At 36.6% G+C, this 25,324-nt stretch overlaps 1 protein-coding gene and 1 long non-coding RNA gene across 3 annotated transcripts in view; one reads left to right on the forward strand and one right to left on the reverse strand.

The window, feature by feature from the left end:
* Positions 1-23,483, forward strand: part of LOC100619430 (dimethylaniline monooxygenase [N-oxide-forming] 2) — a 45,030-nt gene extending 21,547 nt beyond the window's left edge. For both annotated transcript variants that reach the window (XM_056815520.1, XM_007480765.3), the window contains 7 exons: positions 3,808-3,996; positions 11,198-11,360; positions 14,282-14,424; positions 14,557-14,756; positions 17,331-17,683; positions 19,090-19,162; positions 21,117-23,483. In XM_056815520.1, coding sequence (XP_056671498.1) covers positions 3,808-3,996; positions 11,198-11,360; positions 14,282-14,424; positions 14,557-14,756; positions 17,331-17,683; positions 19,090-19,162; positions 21,117-21,462 — 1,467 coding nt within the window. In that variant the 3' untranslated portion in view covers positions 21,463-23,483. The remainder of the gene's footprint in view (positions 1-3,807; positions 3,997-11,197; positions 11,361-14,281; positions 14,425-14,556; positions 14,757-17,330; positions 17,684-19,089; positions 19,163-21,116) is intronic.
* Positions 1-25,324, reverse strand: part of LOC103104904 (uncharacterized) — a 97,065-nt gene that overhangs the window by 15,089 nt on the left and 56,652 nt on the right. The gene's annotated exons all lie outside the window — the stretch shown is intronic.

The raw sequence follows: 25,324 nt of genomic DNA on the forward strand, positions 1-25,324 counted from the left end.
CCAATGCGCAGAGCTCTAAGGCTTTGTTCTGGACAATCTGGAGATGGGAGTAATTCCTCAAGGATAACTTCCCAACTTTCTCCTTTTGTTTAGGTATAAAGGAGCAGAGTATGAATCCCTTCCCCTGCCTGCCAATTCAGTTTAGGAAGTCACAGAAGATCTAGAATGTAATCAGAAGAAAGAAATAAGGAGTGGAAAGGCGGCATTAGGGAGTTTTCCAATGACTCCAACTCAAAAACTTGGAAAAAATCCCTTCAACTTAAAAGGATTATAGGGTCTTGGCCTTTGGATGGATGTAACTGATACCATATAAGTTACACATGCATGCATATTTATATAAGGTAGCACAGTGAATAGAGTGCTGCAAAAAATTAAATTATAATCTGTAATAATAAAAATATATGGAGGTTTATTAAATGATCATTAGAATTCAAGGAATAAAGAGGCCACTGGATAAAAACCACGTGCCCATGACTGGTTAGCCATTTTTTAAATCCCCATGCTTAGCTTACCAACACTACCATGCTTGCTGAAAACCAAAAAGGGACTGGGATCCTCCATGTCCCCACCTTATATCCCCTGTCTACAGGAAGTACATAATGACAGGAAGTCAGTGGGATCCTGGGAAATGTAGTTCTTTTTTTAGGGTAACAGATTTTCAATTTTACAGTGCCAAGCCTGAAGTTAGGAAGACTCATCTCTCTTAGTTGAAATCTGACCACAGACACTAACTGTGTGATCTTAAGCAAGTAGCTTAACCATGTTTGCCTCAGTTTCCTCATCTGTAAAGTGAGTTGGAGGAGGAAATGGAAAACCACTCCAGTATCTTTGCCAAGAAAACTCCAAATGAGGTCACAAAGAATGGGACAAGACTGAAATGACTAGAAAACTACAATGGATAAACACATGTCTATATGTTACATATATACACGAATATGCATACATAAATATACATGTATGTGTGTACCCATATATTCATGCAGATATATCCACAGATTGTATGCCATATTGTCATATGTGACAATATTATCCAAATATTTTTTAACCTCTTACCTTCCATCTAAAAATATATTCATTCCAAGACAAAAAAGCAATAAGGGATGGGAAATGGAGATAAGTGATTTGCCCAGGGTCAGACAGCTAGGAAGGGTCTGAGGTCAGATTTGAACCAAGAACATTCTGTCTCCAGGCCTGACTCTCTAGCCACTGAGTTGTGTCCTAAATTATCTCTATATTGAAGAGTTCAAACCTAAGAGTAGGAAAGATTACAAGTCCAAAGTTGCCTTTCAAGGCTAAATAGCCTTGAAAGAGAGCTATTGAACAAGTAAATGATACCTCATCTAACAGACAGAAGAAACATGTACTGAAGACAGAGATAAAGAGGATCCTTCACCTGAGGGAGGAAGCTACTTAAAGATATAAATCCAGAGTTGAGCTGGGAAGTTCAGTTCATCAAACTTCCCAGAAGATACCCAAGAGTCGGTGTGAGACAACTACAGACAGAAGTGACTTCAGCCAGTATCAGGGGCTGAGTTGCCTTTCCATGTATTTATCCTACACTTATACCTCAGTACCATTACACTCTAAGTTTGAGCCCAGTTTTTCCAGGGCTACTGTTGGGGGGGGGGAATAATATGGACTATAACTATCCTATCTTACTATGCCATTTCTACTAAAAGGAAGCACAGTGATATACAGTAATAGGAATAGTCACTTTCAGGTAGTAACCCTCCAACCCAAGCTAACTGCACCAGTGAGGGGGACAAACTCTAAGAAGTTGGGGGGGTGAGGGTGCCACCTATGAAAAGTCCCATCTTTGACATGGGCTGGACAGCTTGGTTTTTTTAAGTCCTTCACAATCTTGGTCTTCCTGGATATTCTCCCCATTCACATATTCTATGATCTAAACATATTGACCTTCTTTTCTGTTTTTTTTTTTTCACAAAGCACACCATTTTCTGATTCTGTGACTTTTCAATAGCTTTTCTTCGTGCCTGTAATGTTCTTCCTCCTCACCTTCACCTCATGAATTCCCTAGCTGCCTTCAAGTTTCATATCAAACTGCACCTGCTGTAAGAAACCTTCCCCAGTGTCCCTACCGCCATCATTGATATTTTTTCCTATGAGATTACTTTCCATTTTACACAGATGATAGATAGACAAAGAGAGAGAGAGAGAGAGGTTAAAAGGTAGATAGATTTTCAAATCATTTTGCATTTTATCTAAATTGATTTTATTTATATCACTATCACCTTTTCCAGTGCCTGGAACAAAGCAAACATTTAATAGATGTTTTGTTGATTGTGTAACACTCTAGAAAAAATTTCCCCACCTCCAACTCAAAATGTGCCCAAAGGGCAATTACTACTGCTCCCTTCCAAGTCCTAATAGTAAACCTAAGAGCTTGTGATATTCTAATTCTATCACTCATGAGCCCCCAATATAAATTACCCAGTTGAAATCAATCAGCTTTTACAAAGGAATATCTACTTAGAAGATATAGCAAGGGCAGAAGTACACAAAGCACCCTCCCCCCCAAAATAAGAGGCAAATCTTCCCTTTGTATTTTTTTTGGTACTTGGAATAGCTGCTGCAACTACCAACTTCAGTTACTAAGGAGACCCTGTCTCCAGATAATCATTCAACTAAAATCAGGAAAAATAAGCACATACACAGACACACGAGCACGCACACATACACATTATACATTCAAGGACACAGTACCTAGATAAGAAATAAGCTAGCCTGTCCCACCTAGCAAGTTGCAACTGTCCATACACAAATGTCTCCAAGGACAGAGAGGGATAAGGAGCAATTCTTTCAGATTCAGATTCAGCTTGGTACCTGGCACATAGAAGGCGCTTAATAAATGTTTATTTTAAAAACTTATGTGGAGGCCAGCTGGGTGACTCAGTGGATTAAGAGTCAGGCCCAGAGACCGGAGGTCCTGCATTCAAATCTGACCTCAGATACTTCCTAGCTGTGTGACCCTAGGCAAGTCACTTAACCCCCATTGCCTAGCCATTACCACTCTTCTGTCTTAGAACCGATTGTTTCTAAGACAGAAGGTAAAGGTTTTAAAAAAAACAAACCTGTGTGTTTTTAAATATTTATAGTAACTCCCTTTGTGGTGGCAAAGAACTGGAAATTGAGGAGGATGCCCATCAATTGGAGAAGGACTGAACAAGTAGTTACTATAATGGAAAACCTCTACATAGCAAGAAATGATGAGCAGGCTTTTATATATATGGAAATACCTACTTGAAATTATGAAAAGTAAAATGACTAGAACCAAAAAGAATATTATATACAGCTACAGAATTAATATTTAAAGAATAACTTGTGAATGTCCACCTCCAGAGAAAGAACTGACAAAAAGAAACACAAAAACACGTAGTTACATTTGCGGGGTTTTTTTGTTTTTTGTTTTTTGTTTTTGGTAAGCTGATGCCTTCTCTCAGGTTGGGAAAGGAGGGAAGGAGAGGAAGAGGAGATACCTGGGAAGTTAATGTAAGCAACAACAACCAAAAAAAAGTACAATAATTTTGCAGAGGAAAGAAGAAAATTGCAATAGTTGTTTCTCTAAAATTGTCACTTACAGTGTTCATTTTGTATCAATAAAATCATTACTCTGTAAAAAAAAAATAAAGTATTGTCTGATTGATTAACATTATGCTCAATATTCTATGCACAATGTCACACTAACTATATTATCATATAAATTATCTATTTCTTTTTAAAGCAATATATAAAGTTTTAGAATTTTTGAGATGCATTTTAATTAATTCTCACTTCATTTTCTTATAGGATAAAGTGGAAGAAGGCTGTGCCAGTATCTATGAATCTGTTATCACCAATACCTGCAAAGAAATGTCCTGTTTCAGTGACTTCCCAATGCCTGATGATTTCCCAAATTTCTTACCCAACTCCAAGCTCCTGGAATATTTCCGGATTTTTGCCCAAAAGTTTGATCTCCTGAAATATATTCAATTTCAGGTACTCTACACATTGCAGGAAAGGTCTTATATATTTAAGTTCTGAAAATTAGAATTATCCTCTGTAATTATAATCCTATGAGGGGGAGAAGAAAAAAAACAGCACTTAAAATAGGTATAAGAAATGTCAGATTTCAATTCTGGTTCAACCACTGTCTGGGTATGCATCCTTAGACTATTTACTTACTTTCTTTAGAAGCAAAATTGGAAATCTCAGAGAATATTGATGCCTATGAAAATACAATAATTAAGAAGAAGGGATAATGAATTTCATTTTTAAAATATTAAGTTCAAAAGGTCATTAAGGCATCCAGCTGAAAATATCCAATTAGGCTATTGGTGATGCAAAACAGGAGCTATACTAGAACTGAATCCTAAGAGAGGTAGAAAAGAGCAGAAAAAGCAATTTATTTAACGGTAGTTTTCATTATAGGAAACAATATTATATTGGCTTGAGTATGACTGAGCCTTTGAAGACCAGTCTCTTCTCCATCACTTACTAACTTCATATCACTTCCTTTCTTAGGGCCTTAATTTCCTTATATATTGAAATTAGGATAATAGAGAACCTGAGTTCAAATGTGACCTCAGACACTTCCTAGCTGTGTGACCTTGGGCAAGTCACTTAACCTCAATTTCCTAGCTGATGTTGCTCCCTTGTCTTAAAATTGATACTAAGAGAAAAGGCAATATGATTTGTTTTGGGGGGATTTTTCCCATTGGGATAATAATGTTTGCACTATCTACTTCACAGGATTGCTTTAAGGAACAAATTATGGGAAAATGTTTGAAGAAGCTATAAATCATGGTTATGCTTATTTAAGTTACTCTAGCAATGTTCCCACAAAAAGATTTTAGTTTGATTTTCACTGAAGGTGACTTTTAAAAATCAAATGGAGGGGCAATTTTCGGCTCTCTTTTCCATGGAGACCTGCCATATAAATGCCATATAAATGGTTTCTCTGAAATCTGACAACTAAATCCATTCTTTAATTGTGGTTTGTGTTGGCATAGTAGGTTGCTTTTGTGTAATAAATAATGTACATTATGCCCTCTCCACAACACTTCTATGATGATGCTACAAACATGTTTATCATGCCCATTTTACAGGTGAGAAACTGAAGTCATAGAAAGTTAAATGGTTTGTCCTCATTCAAGGAGTTATAATACTAATGGCCCTCAATTTTGAAGCACTTCAAAGTTTAACCTTTTTATCACAACAACCCTAGAAGATAGGTAACAATTTAAATTAGAATAATGATTAATAAATGGAGAGAATACACAAGTGTATGCTGACATATGTGCATACACATGTAGATTAGGAACACAAAGACTTTAAATTAAAAGAATCAAGATTCCCCATTATCCTGCACTAACTGGACAGCAACAAATTGATCCATTTATCCCTCAAAAGAGTTGACATGTGACATTAAAAAATGCTTGATATACAGAATTACTTAGGAAATCATTAATGAACACACATGTGACTTTTTAATTAAATAATTATCCTCTTAAATGTGTGTGGCCCTCTGCTAGGTGCTAGGAATATAAGGAACAAAACAAAAGCGGGGAAAGTCCCTGCCCTCGTTAAGCTTACATTCTATTATGACAATAAACATGCAAAAAGCTCTAGCTTAAGAGTAGAAAAAGATTCTGTAAATTTGCTCTTACATAATTTGCCATAGAAGAGAATTCAGCATAAGATATAGGCACCTTAGACTCCATCCCAACGGGATCTTATTACTAAAGCAGTTAAGGAACACATGTATCTATTTTCTATTTACATTTTTAAAATTCACAGTTTCTTTGTTTCAAATAATTTACACAATACAGTATCAAAAAAAATGTTAACCCTTACCTCTGTCTTAGAATTGATACTATGGACACCTTCTCAGAATGACAGTTTTAAATTAATAAAATAAAATACATAGAATGATGAAGAAAATCAGTTATATTGAAATGTAGTGGTCAAAATTATTTTTAATGACAAAATATTCATGGATCCTCAGGTTAAGAACTCCTCTACTAGATAACCTCTAAGATCTCTTCTTATTCTAATATTTTAAGAATTGAGGAGAGCACATTGGTCAGCCTCTTTTCTAAACAAGCTGAAATTGACTCAGACAAAGTCATCAGATCTTTACATCCTTGTCTTATGCCAGAATTGCAAGTGGTACAATTCACCAAACACTTATCAATACACAAGGGGGCAGCTGGGTGGCTCAGTGGATCTCAATCCACTCTCAAGTCAGACCCAGCGATGGGAGATCCTGGGTTCAAATCTGGCCTCAGACACTTCCTAGCTGTATGATCCTGAGCAAGTCACTTAACCCCCATTGCCTAGCCCTTACCACTCTTCTGCCTTAGAACCAATACCCAGTATTAATTCTAAGGTGGAAGGTAAGGGTTTAAATTTTTTTTAAAAAAATCAATGCTAGACACGGGATGCAAAAATGAAAAATTGCAAAGTCCTTACCCTCAAGAACATTACAATCTAGTGCAAATAAGGCATGTATCTAAATAATTACAAATAAAAGTAGAATATAATAGAGGAATGGAGACATTCTGACCAAATGCTATTAGGAAACTAGGGAAGGAGTGATCATTTCTACTTCCCCTCACTTTATTTCCCTTCTCCTTACCTTCCCTCTGAGATTATTTCATATTTACCCTGTTTATATCTTAAATGTACATAATTATTTGCATGTTGTCTCACCCATTAGAATATGATCTCCTTAAGGGAAGAGACGAACTTTTTTTTTTAACCCTCACCTTCTGTCTTAGAGTCAATACTGTGTATTGGCTACTAGGCAGAAGAGAGGCAAGGGCTAGGCAATGGGGGTCAAGTGACTTGCCCAGGGTCACACAGCTGGGAAGTGTCTGAGGCCAGATTTGAACCTAGGACCTCCCGTCTCTAGGCCTGGCTCTCAATCCACTGAGCTACCCAGCTGCCCCCAAGAGACCAACTTTTTGCCACCTATCATCCCCAATATTTAGCACAGTGCCTGGAAAATAGTAGGTATATAGTAAATGCTTGTTGACTTGATGTGAAAAAGCCTCCTGGAAGAATTGGCACCTTACTTAGACCTAGAGAGAAAAGAAGGATTTCAATGAGTGAAAGGAAGTATGGAAGGAGACCACACTAGGCATGAGATGTATTCTTTGTGAATGCAGAGGTCACAGAGGGTAGGATGAGTTTATACAACAGCTAGTAGTCTAGTCTGGTTAAATAAAGGGGAATAGCGCAAGAAAATGATAGAAAAGTACAAATGTTGGAGGGAATGTGGGAAAATGGGGACACTAATACACTACTGGTGGAACTAATGGTGAAACTAATGGATCCAACCATTCTGGAGAACAATATGGAATTATGACCAAAAAGTTACAAAATTGTATGTGCCTTTTGATCAGTAATAACACAATTGGGTTTGTTTCCTAAGGTAATCAGGGAAAAGAGACAAGAAATTATATGTTCCAAAAGATTTATAGCAGTTCTCTTTGTGGTGGCAAAGCACTGGAAATGGATGGGATGCCCATTAGTTGGGGATGGAATACTACTATGCCATAAGAAATTATAAGTGGGTTAACTTTTTTTAAACATGGAAAAAGAGGCAGCTAGGTGGCTCAGTGGATTGAGAACCAGGCCTAGAGACTGAAGGTCATGGGTTCAAATATGACCTAAGACACTTCATAGATGTATGACCCTGGGCAAGTCACTTATCTAGCCCTTACCAATCTACCTTGGAACTCATATTCCATATTGATTCTAAGATAGAATATAAGGTTTTTAAAAAACATGGAAAGAACTACATGAAATTATGAAGAGTGAAACAAGCAGAAATGAGAGAACATTATATATAACAACAGAAATATTGTTTGAAGAATGACTTGTATATGTCCACCTCCAGAGAAAAAACTGATAAACAGGACATAGTTTATATATATACATATGTAAAATTTGGTCAAATTAATGCCTTCTATAATGAGAGAGAGGAGGTATTTTAATGTAAGAAATTAATTGATTAATTTTATAAAGATTACACTACAAACAATATATTAAAAAGAAATACAAAGAGAATGTATTAAAAGAAAAGTATAGGTTTTAATCCTATCTTGGAGGATCTGAAAAGCCAGTCCAAAATATTTGTATTTGCTCTTATATGTAGAAATTTTCCTTTAACAACTAAAGTTTGTTAAACAGATAAATAGAGCAATTAGAGTAATCCATGAGTCAAGAAGTTTTTATTCAGTGTTTATGATATGCCAGGCACTGTGCTAAGAGATGAGAAATCAAATTCAAATGAGCAAAAATAAAGTCTTTGACCTCAAGAGCAAAGGTTGGTAAACTATGACTCGAGCCATATCTGGGCCCATGTCCTATTTTGTTCAGCCTGGGCTAAGAAAGGTTTTTATATTTTTAAAAACAATGAATTTTTTTAAATACATTTTTATTTCTTTTTAACACTTTTTTAAAATTTTGAGTTCTAAATTCTCTCACTCCTACTACTCTCCCACCCACTGAGAAGGCAAGCAAAATGATATTAATTATACATGTGAAACCATACAAAGCATTTCCATATTTTTCACAACCTGTGCTTCCCCCAAAGTCTGTTTTGCTTCTATCCACTATCTCCCTTAATATGCCCTTCATTTTATTACATTGTCCCCGTATCTCTTATCCCCTTCCCCTTTTATTTCTCTATTGAGTAAGATAGATTTCTATACCTAGCTATATGTATATGTATGGATATGGATATATACATATGTATGTGTTTATATATTTTTCCCTTGTTGAACCAATTCCAATGAGGGTGAAGTTTAAGCAATGCCTGCAACCACTATCCATTTTTCCTTCCACTATAAAAGTTCTTCCTTTCAAACCTCTTTTGCATGAGAAAAATTTCTCCATTCTACCTCTCCCTTCCCCCTTCTCCCAGTGCATCCTTCTTTCTCATCCTTTCATTTTGTTGAGATTATCCCAGCATAATGGAGTCACACCCATGCCCTCTGTCTACATAGATTCCTTCCAACTACCCTAATAATAATCAAGATCTTAGCAGTTACAAGTGTCATCTTCCCATATAGGAATATAAGCAGTTAGTTTTATTGAATCTTTTATGATTACTCTTTCATGTTTACCTTTTTATGCTTCTTTTTAGTCGTGTTTGAATGACATAGATTCTATTCAACTCTGGTGTTTTCTTCAGGAATGTTTAAAAATCTTCTACTGACTATGGCTCTACAATATTTCAATTGTTTCTTTCAGACTGCTTGCAATGTTTTATCCTTCATCTTGGAGTTCTAGATTTTGACTAAATATTTCATGTTTTCATTTTGGAATCTCTTTCTGGAGATCAATAGATTCTTTCAATTTCTATTTTATCCTCTTGTTCTAGACTATCAGAGGTGTTTTCCTTAAAAATTTCTCAAGAGCTGATATCTAGGCTCTTTTTTAAAAAATCATGATTTCCACATAGTTCAATAATTATTAAATTATCTCTCCTTGATCTAGTTTCCAAGTTAGTTGTTTTGACCATGAGTTGTTTCACATTTTCTTCTATTTTTCTCATTTATTTAACCTGTTTCATTGTTTTTAATATTCTTATCTTCCCTCTTAAAATCAATATTGCATGTTAGTTTCAAGGCAAAAGGATAGTAAAGGTTAGGCAGGCAGGATTAAGTGGCTTGCCCAGGATCTCAGAACTAGGAAGTATCTGAAACCAGATTGAGCCTAGGACCTTCTGTCTCTAGGCCTGGCTCTCAATCCACTGAACCAACTAGCTGTCCCTTGTTTTACTGGAGTTTTTTTTAATATCTCATGGAAACATTAGTTTCCACTTATCCAATTCTAATTTCTTTATTGTTTTCTTCAGTGAGTTTTTGTTCCTTTTTTCTATTTGACCATTTCTGCCCATTAAGAAGTTCTTTTCTTCAATGACTTTTACCATTAGGCCAATTTTGTTTTTAAAGTGTTGTTTTCTTTAGTACTTTTTGGCATACATCCTTTACAAGTCTGTAAATTATCTTTTTTAAAATTCCCTTTTACCATTTTCTTTTTTTTTTCTAATTTTTTGTCTACTACTCATCTCTTTCTTTAACTCTTCCAGGAATTCTTGTTGGACTTTGGTTTTTTTCAGTTAGTTTATAGTTCTTTTCAAATTGTGGTCTTCTTCTGAGTTTATATCTTGTTCTTACCTGCTGCCATGGTAGCTGTTTATGGTAAAGATATTTTTTGCGGTTGTTTGATCATTTTTCCAACCTATTTCTTGACTTTGAAATTCATGTGATGGGTTGGGCTCAGCTCAATTAAGGGTGGATATGCACTATCCCAAGCCTCATGGTTTTTTCTACTGCTATTCTGGGGTGGGTGGGTCTGAAAGTTTAGGGGACTTCCAAAGTGAGTGTGATTCAGGAAGATTTATAGTCTCTGCTCTCCTGGTCTGTGATCTGATCTTTACCCAGAAAAAGTTTCTACTCACAATACAGCCAAAAGCACTAGCACTCCTCTTGACCCTGAAAATGTAAGCAGGCCCCTGTTCTCTTGCAGCCATAAGAATTAGGACTCCTCTTCACCTTGGAATTCCAACCAGAGCTTCTGCTCCCTTGTGGCCAACCAGAAGCATTCCTCTCTGCCCTGGAACTATAATCCAGAACTATGTAGGGGAAATAGAATTGCTAGCCATCACCAGCTATACCTGGTGCCACAAAAGTGTCTCCTATAATCTCGTTCTGACCAGTTTTCAGACTATTTACCTTCTCTGAGCTGAGAACTCCTGAAGCTACTACTGTCTCTGCTACTCTCTCAACCACTTCCAAAGTTGCCCACTGGTATTCCTGCTACATCTTGAACAAACTCCTGCTCTGGTGTTTCAGACTTCTCTTCCTAACCTCCTGTGATGTCTTAAGCAAGAAAAGTATCTCATTCTGAGCTTTTGTTGGCTCTGCATGCTCCAAAATTTTATTTGAGGAATTATTTTAAAGTTGTTTAGAGGGGAATATTGGGAGGATATACTCTGTCATCTAGGCTCCCAATCAACTTTATTTTTAAATGTAAAAAACATTCTTAACTTGTGGATCATACTAAAACAGGCAGTAGACCATACCAAAACTGGCAGAGGGCTAGATTTAAGCCATAGGTCTAAGTTTGATGACTCCTTGGTCAAGAAAACAGATTAAAAAATACTTTTTCCTGTTTATTCCAGACCACTGTCCTCAATGTAAAAAAACATACTGATTTTTCTTCCACTGGCAAATGGGATGTTATCACTGAGAGAAATGGGAAGGAAAAGTCGACTACTTTTGATGCAGTTATGGTTTGCAGTGGTCATCACATTGTCTCCCACATGCCCCTAACGTCATTTCCAGGTAAGTCTTGGATTTTCTAAAATTCTTTTTAAGAGTGTCTGTGCAACTGTTATATGTTTGGAACAAGAAGTAGACCTCACTGCTATTTTAGAAACAATGTTAAAGCTGGGAGATTCAGCATGGAATGGCAGCTAGTGTGTAAAAAAGTCCTTGGTTCAAATCCCACCTGTGAGCTGTATTAACTGTTGGACCCCAAGAAAAATCACTTAATCTTTACATACTTCAGACAACTTCCTATGATATTATTTATGGGGTTTTCTTCTTTTGTAGATGGATTATCATCAATACCATTGAAACTCTATTGATAATATAAAACATTTTTAATTTTCTGGCTTAGTTTCTATTCACTTACTTGAGTCCTAAACATACGGGCACAAAGTACATTGACAAAAGTTGCTTGGGAGCATATTAGCTTTTTATTTTTTAAGACTCTGACATGGTTATGGACCAGCAACTTTTGGACCTTAGCCACTAAAGGAATCATGTTGAAGTTTGGGATGAGCAGAGGAAGTTCAAGAAAGTTCCAACTGGGGCTAAGTAGGTGGCTCAGTGGATTGAGAGCCAGAGGTAGAAATAGGAAGCCCTGGGTTCAAATTTGATATCAGACACTTCCTAACTATGTAACCCTGGGCAAGTCATTAACCTCCTTTGCTTAGCCCGTATTGCTCTTTTGCCTTGGAACCAATATACATTATTGATTCTAAGACAATAGGTAAGAGTCATTAAAAAAAGAAAGAAAGAAAAAGAAAGTTTCAACCTCCTTTTTGCTCAAGGTGGAAAACACAAAGAAGGATTTGATTTTTCTAGTCCACTGAAATTCCTAGGCTGTTGATGTTATGTGTGATTCAATGATTTCTGCTCAATGATTTACCACTTTGAGTTCTTTATTCAACTTGACTGGAATGTCTGGGTCATCAAATTTCCCTGGATCACCAAACACTAAGACATTTCTCCAGAAGGTCTTATCCAGGGCCAAAAACCATCCCTGGGGACTCTGAGATGCTTTTACTAAGTCAATTTTGGAATGTGATTTTTGTTTTAACCATGTATCTTCCTGAGTCTTTCTACTTCTCCCCCAAAAGGCATTTGATAGTCTACTGAGTTTTTTTTTCTTTTTTAACCCTTACTTTCTATCTTTGTAAAAACTCTAAGACAGAAGGGCAAAGGCTAGGCAAACAGGACTAAGTGACTTGCCCAGGGTCACATAGCTAGGAAGTATATGAGGCTAAATTTGAGCCCATGTCCTCCCAACTCCAGGCCCGATACTCTTTCTACTGTGCCACCTTTAGTGAGTTCTTTAGAAAGGGGAAGGGAAGAGAGACTTTACTAAGGCTGGGAAGTGGTCAAATTTCTATGAGAGAAGACTCCTAAAAAGAGAAAGTGACATTACATGACATCAAAGAGAAGGAAGAGAAGAATGATAGTTGGTATTACCACTGGCTATCACTGCTTTCCACTATTTCCTTCTAACAGGTTCTAGGATCCCTATGAGCCATCAGAGAAATGACTAAATACATTTTCAAGTGGTTTCACTCAGCTTCTCAAGTTCAAAAATAATTACAATATTAATAAACTACTAAGTGTAAGGAATAGGGAACTAGACAGCTATAAGTGATGGAAAGTCTGCCCTCAAGGGACTTACTTCTACCCCTTGCAGGGAAACAGTAGGTAACCATCAACCAAGTAAATCTGTATTTTATAAAATGCTGCAGTGATGGGTGGCAAAAGGAATGGCCTCTTTAATTCAATTTCATAAGTCTGTAATAAGTTTCTACCTCACATATTCAATGATGCAAAGGGGAAAGTGCTAGATTTAGAGTTAGGGCACCTAGATTCAAATCTTAGTTCTACAGCTTGACACACAATTGTGGGGGGGGTTACCCAGCCTTTGTGGTTCTCAATTTCTTCACTTGTGGAATAAGGGAGTTGATAGGGAAATGGATTTTGCAGGATAATACATGTATAATCCAGATCAAATTGCTTGCCAGCTCCAGGAAAGGTGAGAGATAGGAGGGAAGGAGATACTTTGGATCCTATAACTTCAGGAAACTAATGTGGAAATATATTATTGCACAAGACTGATAAAATAAAATATCTTTATGAAATGAATGAGTTTGATGAGATTACCTCTAATATCTCTTCTTGCTCTAAATTTATGATCCTTTGTACAAGCCATTGTATGATTTGCAATACTGATGATTTTTTTTTTGCTTGACAATGTCCTTTTATTTTATTAGTCACATACCCAGAAGGTATAAAAAATAAAATACAACTTGAACCTATGGCTCTGGATCCCTGAGGCCAGTTTTATACTCATTAAACTATGATACTGGTGAGAAGAAGACAAAACCAACACATAATCCCTGCTCTCAAGGAGCTTTCCTGCCCTTTCTATTTTGTCACTAATTTTCTCTGTCATGCTGACCCAAAAGTGTAACCCCTCTGTTCTTGACTTTTTTTCCCTCATGCAAAATCAGAATAAGAATATCATCCACTCAGGCTTCCATTTCATATGAATGGAGTCACATTTTAGAAGGGGTTCTGAAATTGTCTAAAGAAAGGGATAAACTGAAAAATTTTGCCTCTGATTAAGAACATTTGTTTATTCCTAGTAAAAATGTAAACCTCTATCCTTGAATTCTGAACCTTTGAAGCCTGTGCCAGATGTTAAAGTCCTATGATTCAAAAGGGCAAACATACTTCAGGCACTCAAATATTGGTTCTGTGGTTAATTAATTCTTTTCATTTGCCAGTAGGCATTGTTGAAGCTTTAACTTGGAGAACTAAAGGGTCTGGAGACTAGTTACTGAATCTAGAAGACATAGACAGAAATAGAATTTGGTTTATATGGAAATGATGGTGTCATGTTGACATAATTGGCCTACCAAGAAGTCATATATTTTTTCTTCTTTCTCTTGTAGGTATAGAGAGGTTTAAAGGCCAGTATTTCCATAGCCGCCAATACAAGAACCCAAATGGATTTGAGAAAAAGAGAATTCTGGTGATTGGGTCTGGAAATTCAGCCTCAGATATTGCAGTTGAGCTGTGTAAGAAGGCTGAGCAGGTGTGATGTTTTAGATAATCTTACTTATTATGTCAGTGAAAATCTGAAGGGAAATTCTATTTTGGAATTCATCACCTAAGTGGTAGAGACCAAACTGGCCTACATTCAGCCCTACTTGGTACTGTTTTCCAGGTGTTTATGAGCTCCAGGCATGGCTCATGGGTCATGAGCAGAATTTCTGACAATGGCTATCCTTGGGACATGGTGTTCCACACCAGATTCAATACCATGCTCAGAAATACCCTTCCACCAATGATTGTGAAATGGATGATGGAGACTCAGATGAATCGGTGGTTTAACCATGAAAACTATGGTCTGGTACCTGAAAACAAGTAGAGTGATTTTGCTTTTCTTTTATAATCTCTCTGACATGCAAAGGCATATATGCAGAAAAGATAGTCCCAAAATGAAATTTTCTTTCTACAAATCTGGGCTAGCATAATATCCTCCAGAGACTTCTGTTCCTTTTAGAACTCAGGAATTATCAATAGGACAATGACCTTTATTTAAAATCAGTATTCAGCAATGGAGTGGTAATAGGTTAATGACCACTCTATCACTAATGGTTCAAAGAGATTAAAAGACCCATCTGTTAGGGTTCTCAGGTAGAAGTGGTTCTTGGGGTAAAAGAGTTGGTAAGAAGTTCAAACAGAGAACTCTGAAGTCCCTAAGAATGGATGATTCTTAACCTATTGGGGGATGTAGGAGAGATTCATATATCAAAGACTCCATTTTGATGTAAGTGGCACAGTGAATAGAGATCTGGGTACTGGAGTAAGTTTAAATCTTCCCTGAAACACTTACTAGCTCTATGAGCCTGGGCAAGTCACTTAAAAAAAATAATCTCCATTTGTCTCAGTTTCTCCATATGTAAAACCAGGATAGTAAAGGACCTTACCTTGTGGGGCTGTTATAATATAAATAATTGTAAAACTCTTGGCACGGTCCTTGACACATGTAAATGCTATATATGTCTTCTTCCAGTAGCATCCAACACTTTGTGACCTTATTTGTGGTTTTCTTGGCAAAGATACTGGAGTGGTCTGCCATTTCCTTCTCTAGTTTGTTTTATATATGAGGAAACAGAGACTAAGAATTAATTGACTTTCCCAGGGTCATACAGCTAGTCAGTATCTGAGGTTGGATTTGAACTCAGGAACACAAGTCTTCCTAACTTCAGGACTGGTCTTCTACCATCTAGCTCCCCATATAAATGTTTATTATTATTAATAACACCATTGTGATCCTGTACACATGAGGATTTTCCTCATAGATGGCTTTGGAGAAAAATGCTTCTGAAATTTTCCCCAAGTCTTTAATTCTTTTTAATCTCAGAGTTAGAGAGCATCACTCTTGATTCTCCAAATGTGCATATTCTTTTTGCAACGTGGAAATCTTTCATCAGGTGCCAAAAATTGGGGATATTTGACCTCCTCTAGCCAACTATATGCAAAAACCTACATCACTAGCGATTGGCATTAGAAACTGAGATATATTCTATATATATACATATATATACTATATTAATTCTATATTCTATATATAATCTATATAATATTCTATATATAATATGTTCTATAAAATATTCTATATATGTCATATATAGAATATAGAGTATTCTATATAATCTATAAAATATTCTATATAATATATAATATTATATAAATATTCTATATATAGTATATGTAAAATTCTATATATAATATATATTATATTCTCTATATATTTGATATAAATTCTATAATGAAAACAAAGAAACATAAGCTACCAATCTTTGGCTGATATGGGGACAGGGACAGGATCTGACATTCACAGACAATCTGAAAACTTTATTTTGGGGGCAGCAAGGTGGCTCAATGGATTGAGAGCCAGACCCAAAGATAGGAGGTCCTGGGTTTGAATCTGTCCTTGGATACTTCCTAGCTATGTGACCCTGGGTTAGTCACTTAACCCCCATTGCTTAGCCCTTACCACTCTTCTGCCTTATAACCAATACACAGTATTGATTCCAGACAGAAGTTAGGGGTTTAAAAAAAAAAAACTTGATCTTATCCTCATTTATTTTCTTTTTCTTTTTTTTTAAACCCTTACCTACCATCTTAGAATCAATACTATATATTGGTAAATCTGGCCTCAGACTCTTTGTAGCTACATGACCCTGTGAAAGTCACTTACTCCTCATTGCCTAGCCCTTACTGCTCTTCTGTCTTGGAACTCATACTCAGTATTGATACTAAGATGGAAGGTGAGAGGTTTTTGTTTGTTTTTTTAAATACCATGTACTTGTTCCAGGTCAGAAGATTAATAAAGGGTAGGCAATGGTGTTTAAGTGACTTGCCCAGGGTGACACAGCTAGGAAGTGTCTGAGCCCATATTTGAACCCAGGCCCCCTGATCTCCAGGTCTGGCTCTCTCTCTCTACTGAGTCACCTAGCTGGCCCCTTATCCTCATTTATTTTCATTCTCCTTTCTGTATAGGAAATTTACCTAAACCCCTAACACATTTCAAAATCAATGGATACACATTTTGTCATGGTCCTACTCACTCTCAGGTGAGATTTTATGAAGCAGCAAAATAAGCAAAAGAGGTAGGCAGCAGAAGGGAAGACAGTAAGAAAGTAGCCTAATTATAACAAAACTGAATAATCAAGAACATACACTGACATTCCTCCTCAGCACTTTTTTGTTCTGCTATCTCAGGATTTATTCTTTCTAAGAGAGTGGAAGCTGTGACACAAGTGCAACTAGATCATAAGAGTAAGGAAAACTGAGCAAATTACAAAGAAGTTTAAGGATTCCTAAGAAAATATCTTTTTCAGGGCTACTCTCATATGAGATTGGCTGAGCTTGAACCATTTCAGCAAATAAACTATCCTATTTTGTTGTGTTTTCTTCTGTGTGTTTTAGGTACCTGATGAAAGAGCCAGTGCTGAATGATGATCTCCCTAGCCGAATCCTCTATGGAGCCATCAAAGTAAAACCCAATGTCAAGGAGCTCTCAGAAACCTCCGCCATCTTTGAGGATGGAAGTGTAGAGGACATTGATATGATTGTCTTTGCCACAGGATATCAGATTTCTTTTCCCTTCCTTGATGAGTCCATTGTCAAAGTGGAACACAACCAAGTGAAACTGTACAAGTACATCTTTCCCCCTGACCTGGAGAAACCAACCCTAGCATTCATTGGTCTCATTCAGCCCCTGGGATCCATCTTCCCAACCTCTGAACTCCAAGCTCGCTGGGTAACAAGAGTCTTCAAAAGTGAGTGAGCATATATGTATGGCCAGTATTTAAAATCCTGGTGCATTTTGCTTAATAGGTGGGTAACTTTCTGTCTAAAGAAAACAGTATCATATTGGGTCTTATTGCTGTATCTGTCCCCATCCTTACAGGAAAACTTAATTCCTTTTTTTATGTTGGCACCAACAAAAATGCAAATAGCTACAATTTTGAGGGAAACAATGTTTTGTAGAGTATACTGTGTTGAACTTGGAATAAGAAAAATTGGGAATTATATCCCACTCGTGATACTTACTATGTATTTGAACTTGATTCTGGGCCTCAATTTCCTAATCTGTAAAATGGGGATATTAATAACTATCACATTTGCTTTATTATTGTTATAAAACTCAAATGAGATAATTTTTGTAAGGTACTTTAAATGTTAAAGTACTCTAGGAATAGAGATTGGGAACTGAGCTATCACTAAGGCAGAGAACTCCTGGAAGCCATAACTTTCTCTTCAACCTAGTTTTAGGCAGTGGTGTCAAATCTAAATAGTAATGATAAACTGTGGACTACTTGTTGACATAAAAACCAATTCACATCATGTTTCATTGTATTTTTGTTTATTTTTGTTAAGTATTTGGGGTGGGAGAGAGTCTTATAAGCCCTAGGGTCAGCTGGCCTCAAGTTTGACACCTCTGGTTTTAAAGAGATACCTGAGACATTGAGAAATTAAGGGACTTGAGCAGCATCATAATGGAGGCATTTGGAAACTTGAATTGAGGTTTAGACCATCAGTCTTAAAACCAATTTACCACTTTGTTGTTCAGTTACCAATCCTCTCAAAAGTGAAAATCTTCAAAGGGAGAATAGAATCTGTTTAGATGCTATGAAAGGAAGGTATTCCAGATAAAAAGAAAAATCATTTGAATCTCAAAATCTGTACTTTTTGAAATCTGCTAATTCTTTGGATTATTTGAGAATCAAGAGACCTAGGAAAATGGACCATTCTTGATTTTCTGATTTTTGAAAAAGTCATCCATTTGGAGCCCTACCATTACTGTACAAAGATTCAATGATTCCCCAGAGAGTAGACAGAGTTCACTTCATTCCCCAGAAGGTTTCCTCTCCTCCAACTTTACCCAACTACCTATGAGAACCCCAGAAGGGGATTTGAACTATTGGTTGGTTATATTACTTGTTGAATATTGCTTCTGGAGAAAGAAAAGCTTCAAATATTTCTGACTACTGACCCTGCTTATCTAGCTTTCAAAGATTCTGAAGTGTTGTGGCTGCATAAATTCATGGAATTCTTCAAATGAAAAATATTAAGCAAACACATTTTGGGCCTCAGTCCCTATGAATCTATATCTCCAACTCTCTACTTCAAAAAAGTGTCTTTATGATATCAAATCACCACAAATCTACCTTCTCTACTCTAGGTCTTTGCACACTTCCCTCAGAGAGCACTATGAAGGCAAGCATCGAGACAAGAAGAGAAAAAAGAGTTGAACTGTAAGAAATAACATTTTATTATTCAACTAAAGTCCATTTGACTAAGGGATATTAACTCCATTTAAGAGAGAAAACTTTCCTCTGATTTCTTTGCCTCTGTTGTTTGAAGTTTAAATAAGTCTGAGTAAATGTCCTAGAGCCATGTTGGTGAACCTATGGCATACATGCCAGAGGGGCACACTCAGAAGCCTCTCTGTGAGCAAGCACATGGTCTCAGCACAGAGTTAGCCAGAGTTTGTTACTAGAAAGCCAGAGGAACATGGGGAGGGGCTGTTTCCCTTCCCCTCTCTACACAGTTTGCAGTTGGAGCACTCTATCTCTGAAAGGTTCACCATCACTGTCCTAGAGCTTTAGGAGTATAGGGAGATAAAACTAAAGCAAAGGCACTAGGAAATATACCTTTGAGTGGCATGAGGAAGTAAGATGGAGAGCTAGGTTTAGAAATTATAGGGTTTGGGATTGAACTTTCAAATTACATGCCCATCTTTACCTTTATTTGGCAAGAATTTAGCTACCTACAGAAAATTTTTTATTGCCCTTGAGACCCTTGAAAGATAACTGCCCTTAAATTTTTTATATGATACAAATGTAAAGGGTGGACCATGGAAGCCCCTAATCAAAAAATATATGGTTTCAACCTTTATAACTATCTGGAAAATAATTTCTCCCCCCCCCAAAAAAAAACAACTGAGGAATTTATATGTTTTGAGCCATTGTTGGAAGACAACTGATAGGACACAGGGAATTCCTAATGATCAGCTGACTTGGGATGAGCCTTACTGCCTTTTGATATGGAAAAGCAAGATGATACACTCTCTGTAATTCCCAACTCTTGAAGACTTAATGAGTTTTCCCTGGTGAGTTCATCTAAAATGGAGGAGGAGAAGCAGATTTCTATCTTCTTCTCCACTCTATCATGATGAGATAGTAACTAGGGACTAGTTCCTAGTGACTAGTAACTAGGAACCAATGAAAAGAGCTTCTAATGAAGGACATGTCTTTCAGCCAGATGCTCCCTGTTCCACATGCCATTCCAAGAGAGATTCTGCAATCTAACAAAGGTCCATGTCCTATAATTTCATCATGTAGCCAGCAAATTTATCAAGCCAGTCAGGGGTTCCACTAGTCATTCCTACTATAAAGTGCAGTACAATGCAATACAATACAATACCTGAGTATTCCTATGCCAGGAAATGTGCTAAATAAGCACTGGGAAAACAAAGGTAAAAAATAATGATTCTTCAAGGACTTTACATTCTACTGGTTACTATCCTTGGAGATATAATGCTTTAGGAACCCTTGATTCTTTGTAAAAAGATTTAAAAAGTTGAGGTAGCTAACTAAACAAATCATGGCCTTACAATGAGCTATTCAGTAGAATTTTTAGATGCCAATTTTCCATGTCAGGCTTCAAATGCAGTGAACCTCACCCAATACTTTGCCTGAGACAAAGAAAAGAAAATTAGTAGATACAGTAAGAAAGAAGTGGTAGAAAGAAGTCTTTAAGGGTTATAATTATAGTGAATGAAGATAAGGTGGGTGACTGATAATTCAACATTCAGTAAATAATCCCACAAAATGGACATCATGGTCAAATCCTTGAGGAAAATAAACATTTTTCATTTTGGTTTTTGTATTTCCAAGTACCTAACATAGAACTTAACCTATATTAAATACATATTAAAAGTTACCTGGAACATAGTGTCTAACAAATGCTTGTTAATTCATTTTATTTGAATTTAACTGAATTGAATTGAGTTAATGACTACCAAATTACTTATTTCAAAGAAGTAGCTGCTCTCCCATAAAGACATCAATTATGTTACATAATTGTGTGATAGCTTTACACTTTCCACTGGGCATAGAAAAAATTTAGTAAGAAAGAGAGATATTTTGGGATTCCTCTGAATATAATTTATGATTCGTTTTTTGTTTTTTGTTTTTCTGCATGAAGGTTTGGAAAGAGCCAGAGCCAAAGTTTGCAAACCAATCACATTGACTACTTGGATGAACTCGCCACAGAGATCGGGGCCAAACCTGACATTATCTCACTCTTTATGAAAGACCCTAAATTGGCCCTGAAGATTTACTTTGGGCCCTGCCATCCATATCAGTATCGCCTAAATGGCCCTGGGAAGTGGAAGGGAGCCAGAAATGCCATCTTGACTGAGAAGCAAAGGCTTTTGAAGCCTTTGAAGACTCGTATTGTAAAGGATTCTTCCATGGCTTCTATTACTTCTTTGTTGAAAGTCCTGGGTCTCATTGCTATCGTGTGGGCCATTTTTTTCCACATTTATTAATTCTATATCCTAGTTATAGTTGGGGAGGGAGATTGCTGTATGGAGTATAAGTTCCTTTAGGGTAAGCACTATTTTGTTTTTATCTTTGTCACCCAAGTGCCTCATATCAAGTCAACAATCGCTTATTATGTACATACTGTGCGCCAGATACTTTTCTAAGGATTGGGGAGACAAAGGAAGGAAAAGGCAGTCCTCACTGTCAAAGAGTTTATAGTCTAATAAATATCTGTTGTTGAATTGAAGACAATATATGTCTACATAGATAGATATATGCACAAATATGGGGGAAATGCTTTAAAAATCCTGATCAAACTATATCCCCAACTTTATCAAAGTAAGAGATAAGTAAAAAGGGCATTATAGAAAATCAGTTAGTTATTGTTGTAAACCAGCTTGATGAATAATATGTAAAAAAACTAATTATAGAATTAAAATATTTTACCATCCCATCCTTCCCACAGCAGGTGGCAAAAGTTTAAAATGTCATTTTTTTTTAGCACAGAGCATTGACATTTATAATGCCAGCCATGAGCATGTGGTAATTATGAGAAAAGTCATAGATCACATACATCCCTTGGTTCTAAATTGTCAGATAATCAAAATAGTAGAGGATTATTTAAAACCATTTCTCTTGAGTCACATTCTTGATGGCCTTCCCATCTGGTGTCCATCTGGTAAATTTCACTCTGCTCCAAACCCAAACTCAAGTTCTTGGCAAAGCTTCCCAAATGCTGTAGGGAAATATTTGAGCAGAGATTATACAGATTAACAGAGATTGGATGGAAGTAGCCATGGCATCATTTCACCAAATCCTTAAGGTCTAAATAATCACACTTTTATTAATGTGGTCACAAGAAAACTTGCTGGGTTTTTTTATGTCATTTTGTAGCACACGAGTAGGAACTGTATAATCAAAAGAGGACTAAATTTGGTATTAAAAGACCTGGGTTCTGGGGGGAGCTGGGGAGCTCAGTGGATTGAGAGCCAGGCCTAGAGATGGGAAGTCTTAGGTTCAAATCTGGCCTCAGACACTTCCCAGCTGTGTGACCCTGGGCAAGTCACTTGACCCCCATTGCCTAGCCCTTACCGCTCTTCTACCTTAGAGCCAATACACAGTATTAACTCCAAGATGGAAGGTAAGGGTTTCAAAACATAAAAAAATAAAAGACCTGGGTTCAAAGCCCATCTCTGCCCCCTCTTACCTAGAGCAAACCACTTTATCTTCCTAGGTCTCTATTTCCTCAATTATAAAATTAGGGATCAAATTAAATGATCTCTTAGGTCTCTTCCAGATCTAATTCTGTGATCCTATGCACTTCAGAATTCCTCTTCCACGGCCCAGTCCTTCATCATAAAACTCTATTCCATAATATGGAAATAGGATTTGAGTGATAATATATTTATAACCCAATGAAATTTCTTATCAACTCCAGGAGGAGGCAGCAAAGAGGGATGGGAGACAACAGGAATCATGTAACCATGGGAAAATTTTTTAAATTAAAATTTTAAAAATTAAAAGAATAAAAAAAGAGTAATTTCCTCTTTAAAAACCTCCATTCCAATCCTGGAATTCACACATTGGAAGTAAGTTCTGTCCCTGCAGCTTCTCCCTCTGATTGGATAGTTCCTACCAGAACCTCCATCTAAGGAGGGCACCAAGGCCATTTGTGTTACATTTCTTTCTAGGCTCTACTCTAGACTTTCTTTTTCAGGCCCATTGAGTACCTTTGCTTCTCTTCCTTTTTATATTTTGGAGTATAAGGTCTTTGAAGGAAATTTCTCTTTCTATTTGTAATAATGTTCCCCGTACTTATGAACAATGACTGCTGGTACCTAGTAAATGCCAAAGTTTGTTGTTTATTGGCAGTTACCATTAACATTATTAATGTTAATTACATAATTATTAATAATGAGGTATTTTACTAATAATTTTACCAATAGAATACAATTATATTTCAATCATGCCTCCAATGCTCTTTGTAGGCTTCACATATTAATAAACTCTTCTTGCAAATATTAAATTAAGTGGGTTGTAGTCATGTATTTCTAGGACTTCTGTTTAGAACTATTTTTCTCGTGAGCTTAGATGATGACAGAATCTTCAGCATAAATAATACTTTCCAAGAAAGGTTAAAGCATATAGCTGCCTGAGGTCAAAGCAAAACTCTCTCTTAAGTTCCCCAAAGCTTTGGTTGAAATTATTCATAATTTTGGTCTGGGCTTCTTTTCATTGGAGTTTCCAAGTAGTTGTGTATATGTATTCTTTCTTGCTCTTTTTTTCTGAAACATTCTGGCATACTTGAGGTTATATTGTGGGCATTTGGGGAGAAAAGGCCAACAAAAGAATAAAAGCATTTAAGTGCAAAATGTTTTTCTAGGTTACAGGAGCAAATTCTTTGTGAGAAAAAGAGCAAATGGTACATATGGTTGTTTCTTGATGAAAATTGATTGCTTTGCCCATTATTAAAAAATGTTAGTGATCATAGACAGCACATTCTGCCATTAGGTACTGACATTTTGATACAATGTTAATGGGAAAGGAGAAGAAAGAAAATGCATGTTTCTGAAAGAATTCCATTCATTCAAGCTAACTAAATTTTCCCTTCCAGAAATCTTTCAAGAAGGAAGAAAATAACTTAAAATAATTCCAAGTATGTGGAATGCACAGTTTTGCAAAGTGTAGAGGCTTTCTTCCTGTAGAACATTTCTTTTTTATGATACAAAAATTGATCCACCAAAGACCCATTTAGCCATAATTTGGATGATACTATGTAACATTTGATTATAATTAGGTTTAAATTTTGCAAATTGTTATATAGATTATCTTGATTTAGCTTCATGATAACCTTGGAGATGCTAGAGATCTTATCCTTCCTTAGTGGTAGAATGATTTGCCTACAGTCACAAAGGTGCTACGTGTTGTCATACCACCAAATCCAGCCCTCTCTGTATCGTGCTTCCTCTCTTGAGTTTCCAATCTCTCTGACTTCCAACACCAACTCTGAAGCCATGCCAAGCAGAGACTGTTAATGAAAGAGTAAGTCCACAAATTCTTCAATTATCTTTTCTATCTCTCAATGCCAAATTCATTCTTATATTTAATTGGCATCCCTCTGTCTTTTTGCAGCTGTTTGAAGTGTTCCTAGTGTCCTCAAGCTGCCTATATGACCCTGGAAAAGTAAATCAGTAAATTTTTCAGTGATTCAGCTGCTCTCTAAAACCATTAATCATTGAGAGGGTACAGATCCCTATTGTCAGAGGGAGGTTCCAAAGGGAGTTCCCTGTATCAATGAAATCAACAATGCAATGATTAATGTCCAGTCTCTATGCCTAGGTGATTTTGAGAGGTAGTGTGGTATAGTGGATAAAGAACCCACTTTGGAGTTCAGGAAATTGACCCTAGGCAAGTCACTTAAGGTCTCTATACTTAATTATAAAACAGCTCTAGAAAGGAGAAAAGAAAACAAGCTTCTTATCATAAAAGAATATTTAAGTATTAAATCAATACCACTGGGAATGATGGCAAACACTGTAATCCCAAATACTGGGAGGCAGAGAATAAAAGATCTCTTGAATTTAGGAGTTCTGAGTTGTAATGAGCAAAGTTGATTAAATGTCTATACCAAGTTCAGCATTAATATGATGTGCCCCCAAGAACAGGGGGTTACCATGTTGCCTAAGGAGAACAAACTGACCCAAGAAGAAAATGGAGCAGATCTCAGATACTGGTATATGAGCTCAATATGACATAGCATGGTATAAGATGGGGAGAGGGTGGGAGAAGAGGGTTGGGACCTGTAGAAATAATAATAGATCCAAACCTTGGTGGCTATAGAGACTATCAAGAAATCATAGAGGGGGC

Source organism: Monodelphis domestica, chromosome 2, assembly GCF_027887165.1.
Source record: "Monodelphis domestica isolate mMonDom1 chromosome 2, mMonDom1.pri, whole genome shotgun sequence".
Classification (NCBI taxonomy): Eukaryota; Metazoa; Chordata; class Mammalia; order Didelphimorphia; family Didelphidae; genus Monodelphis; species Monodelphis domestica.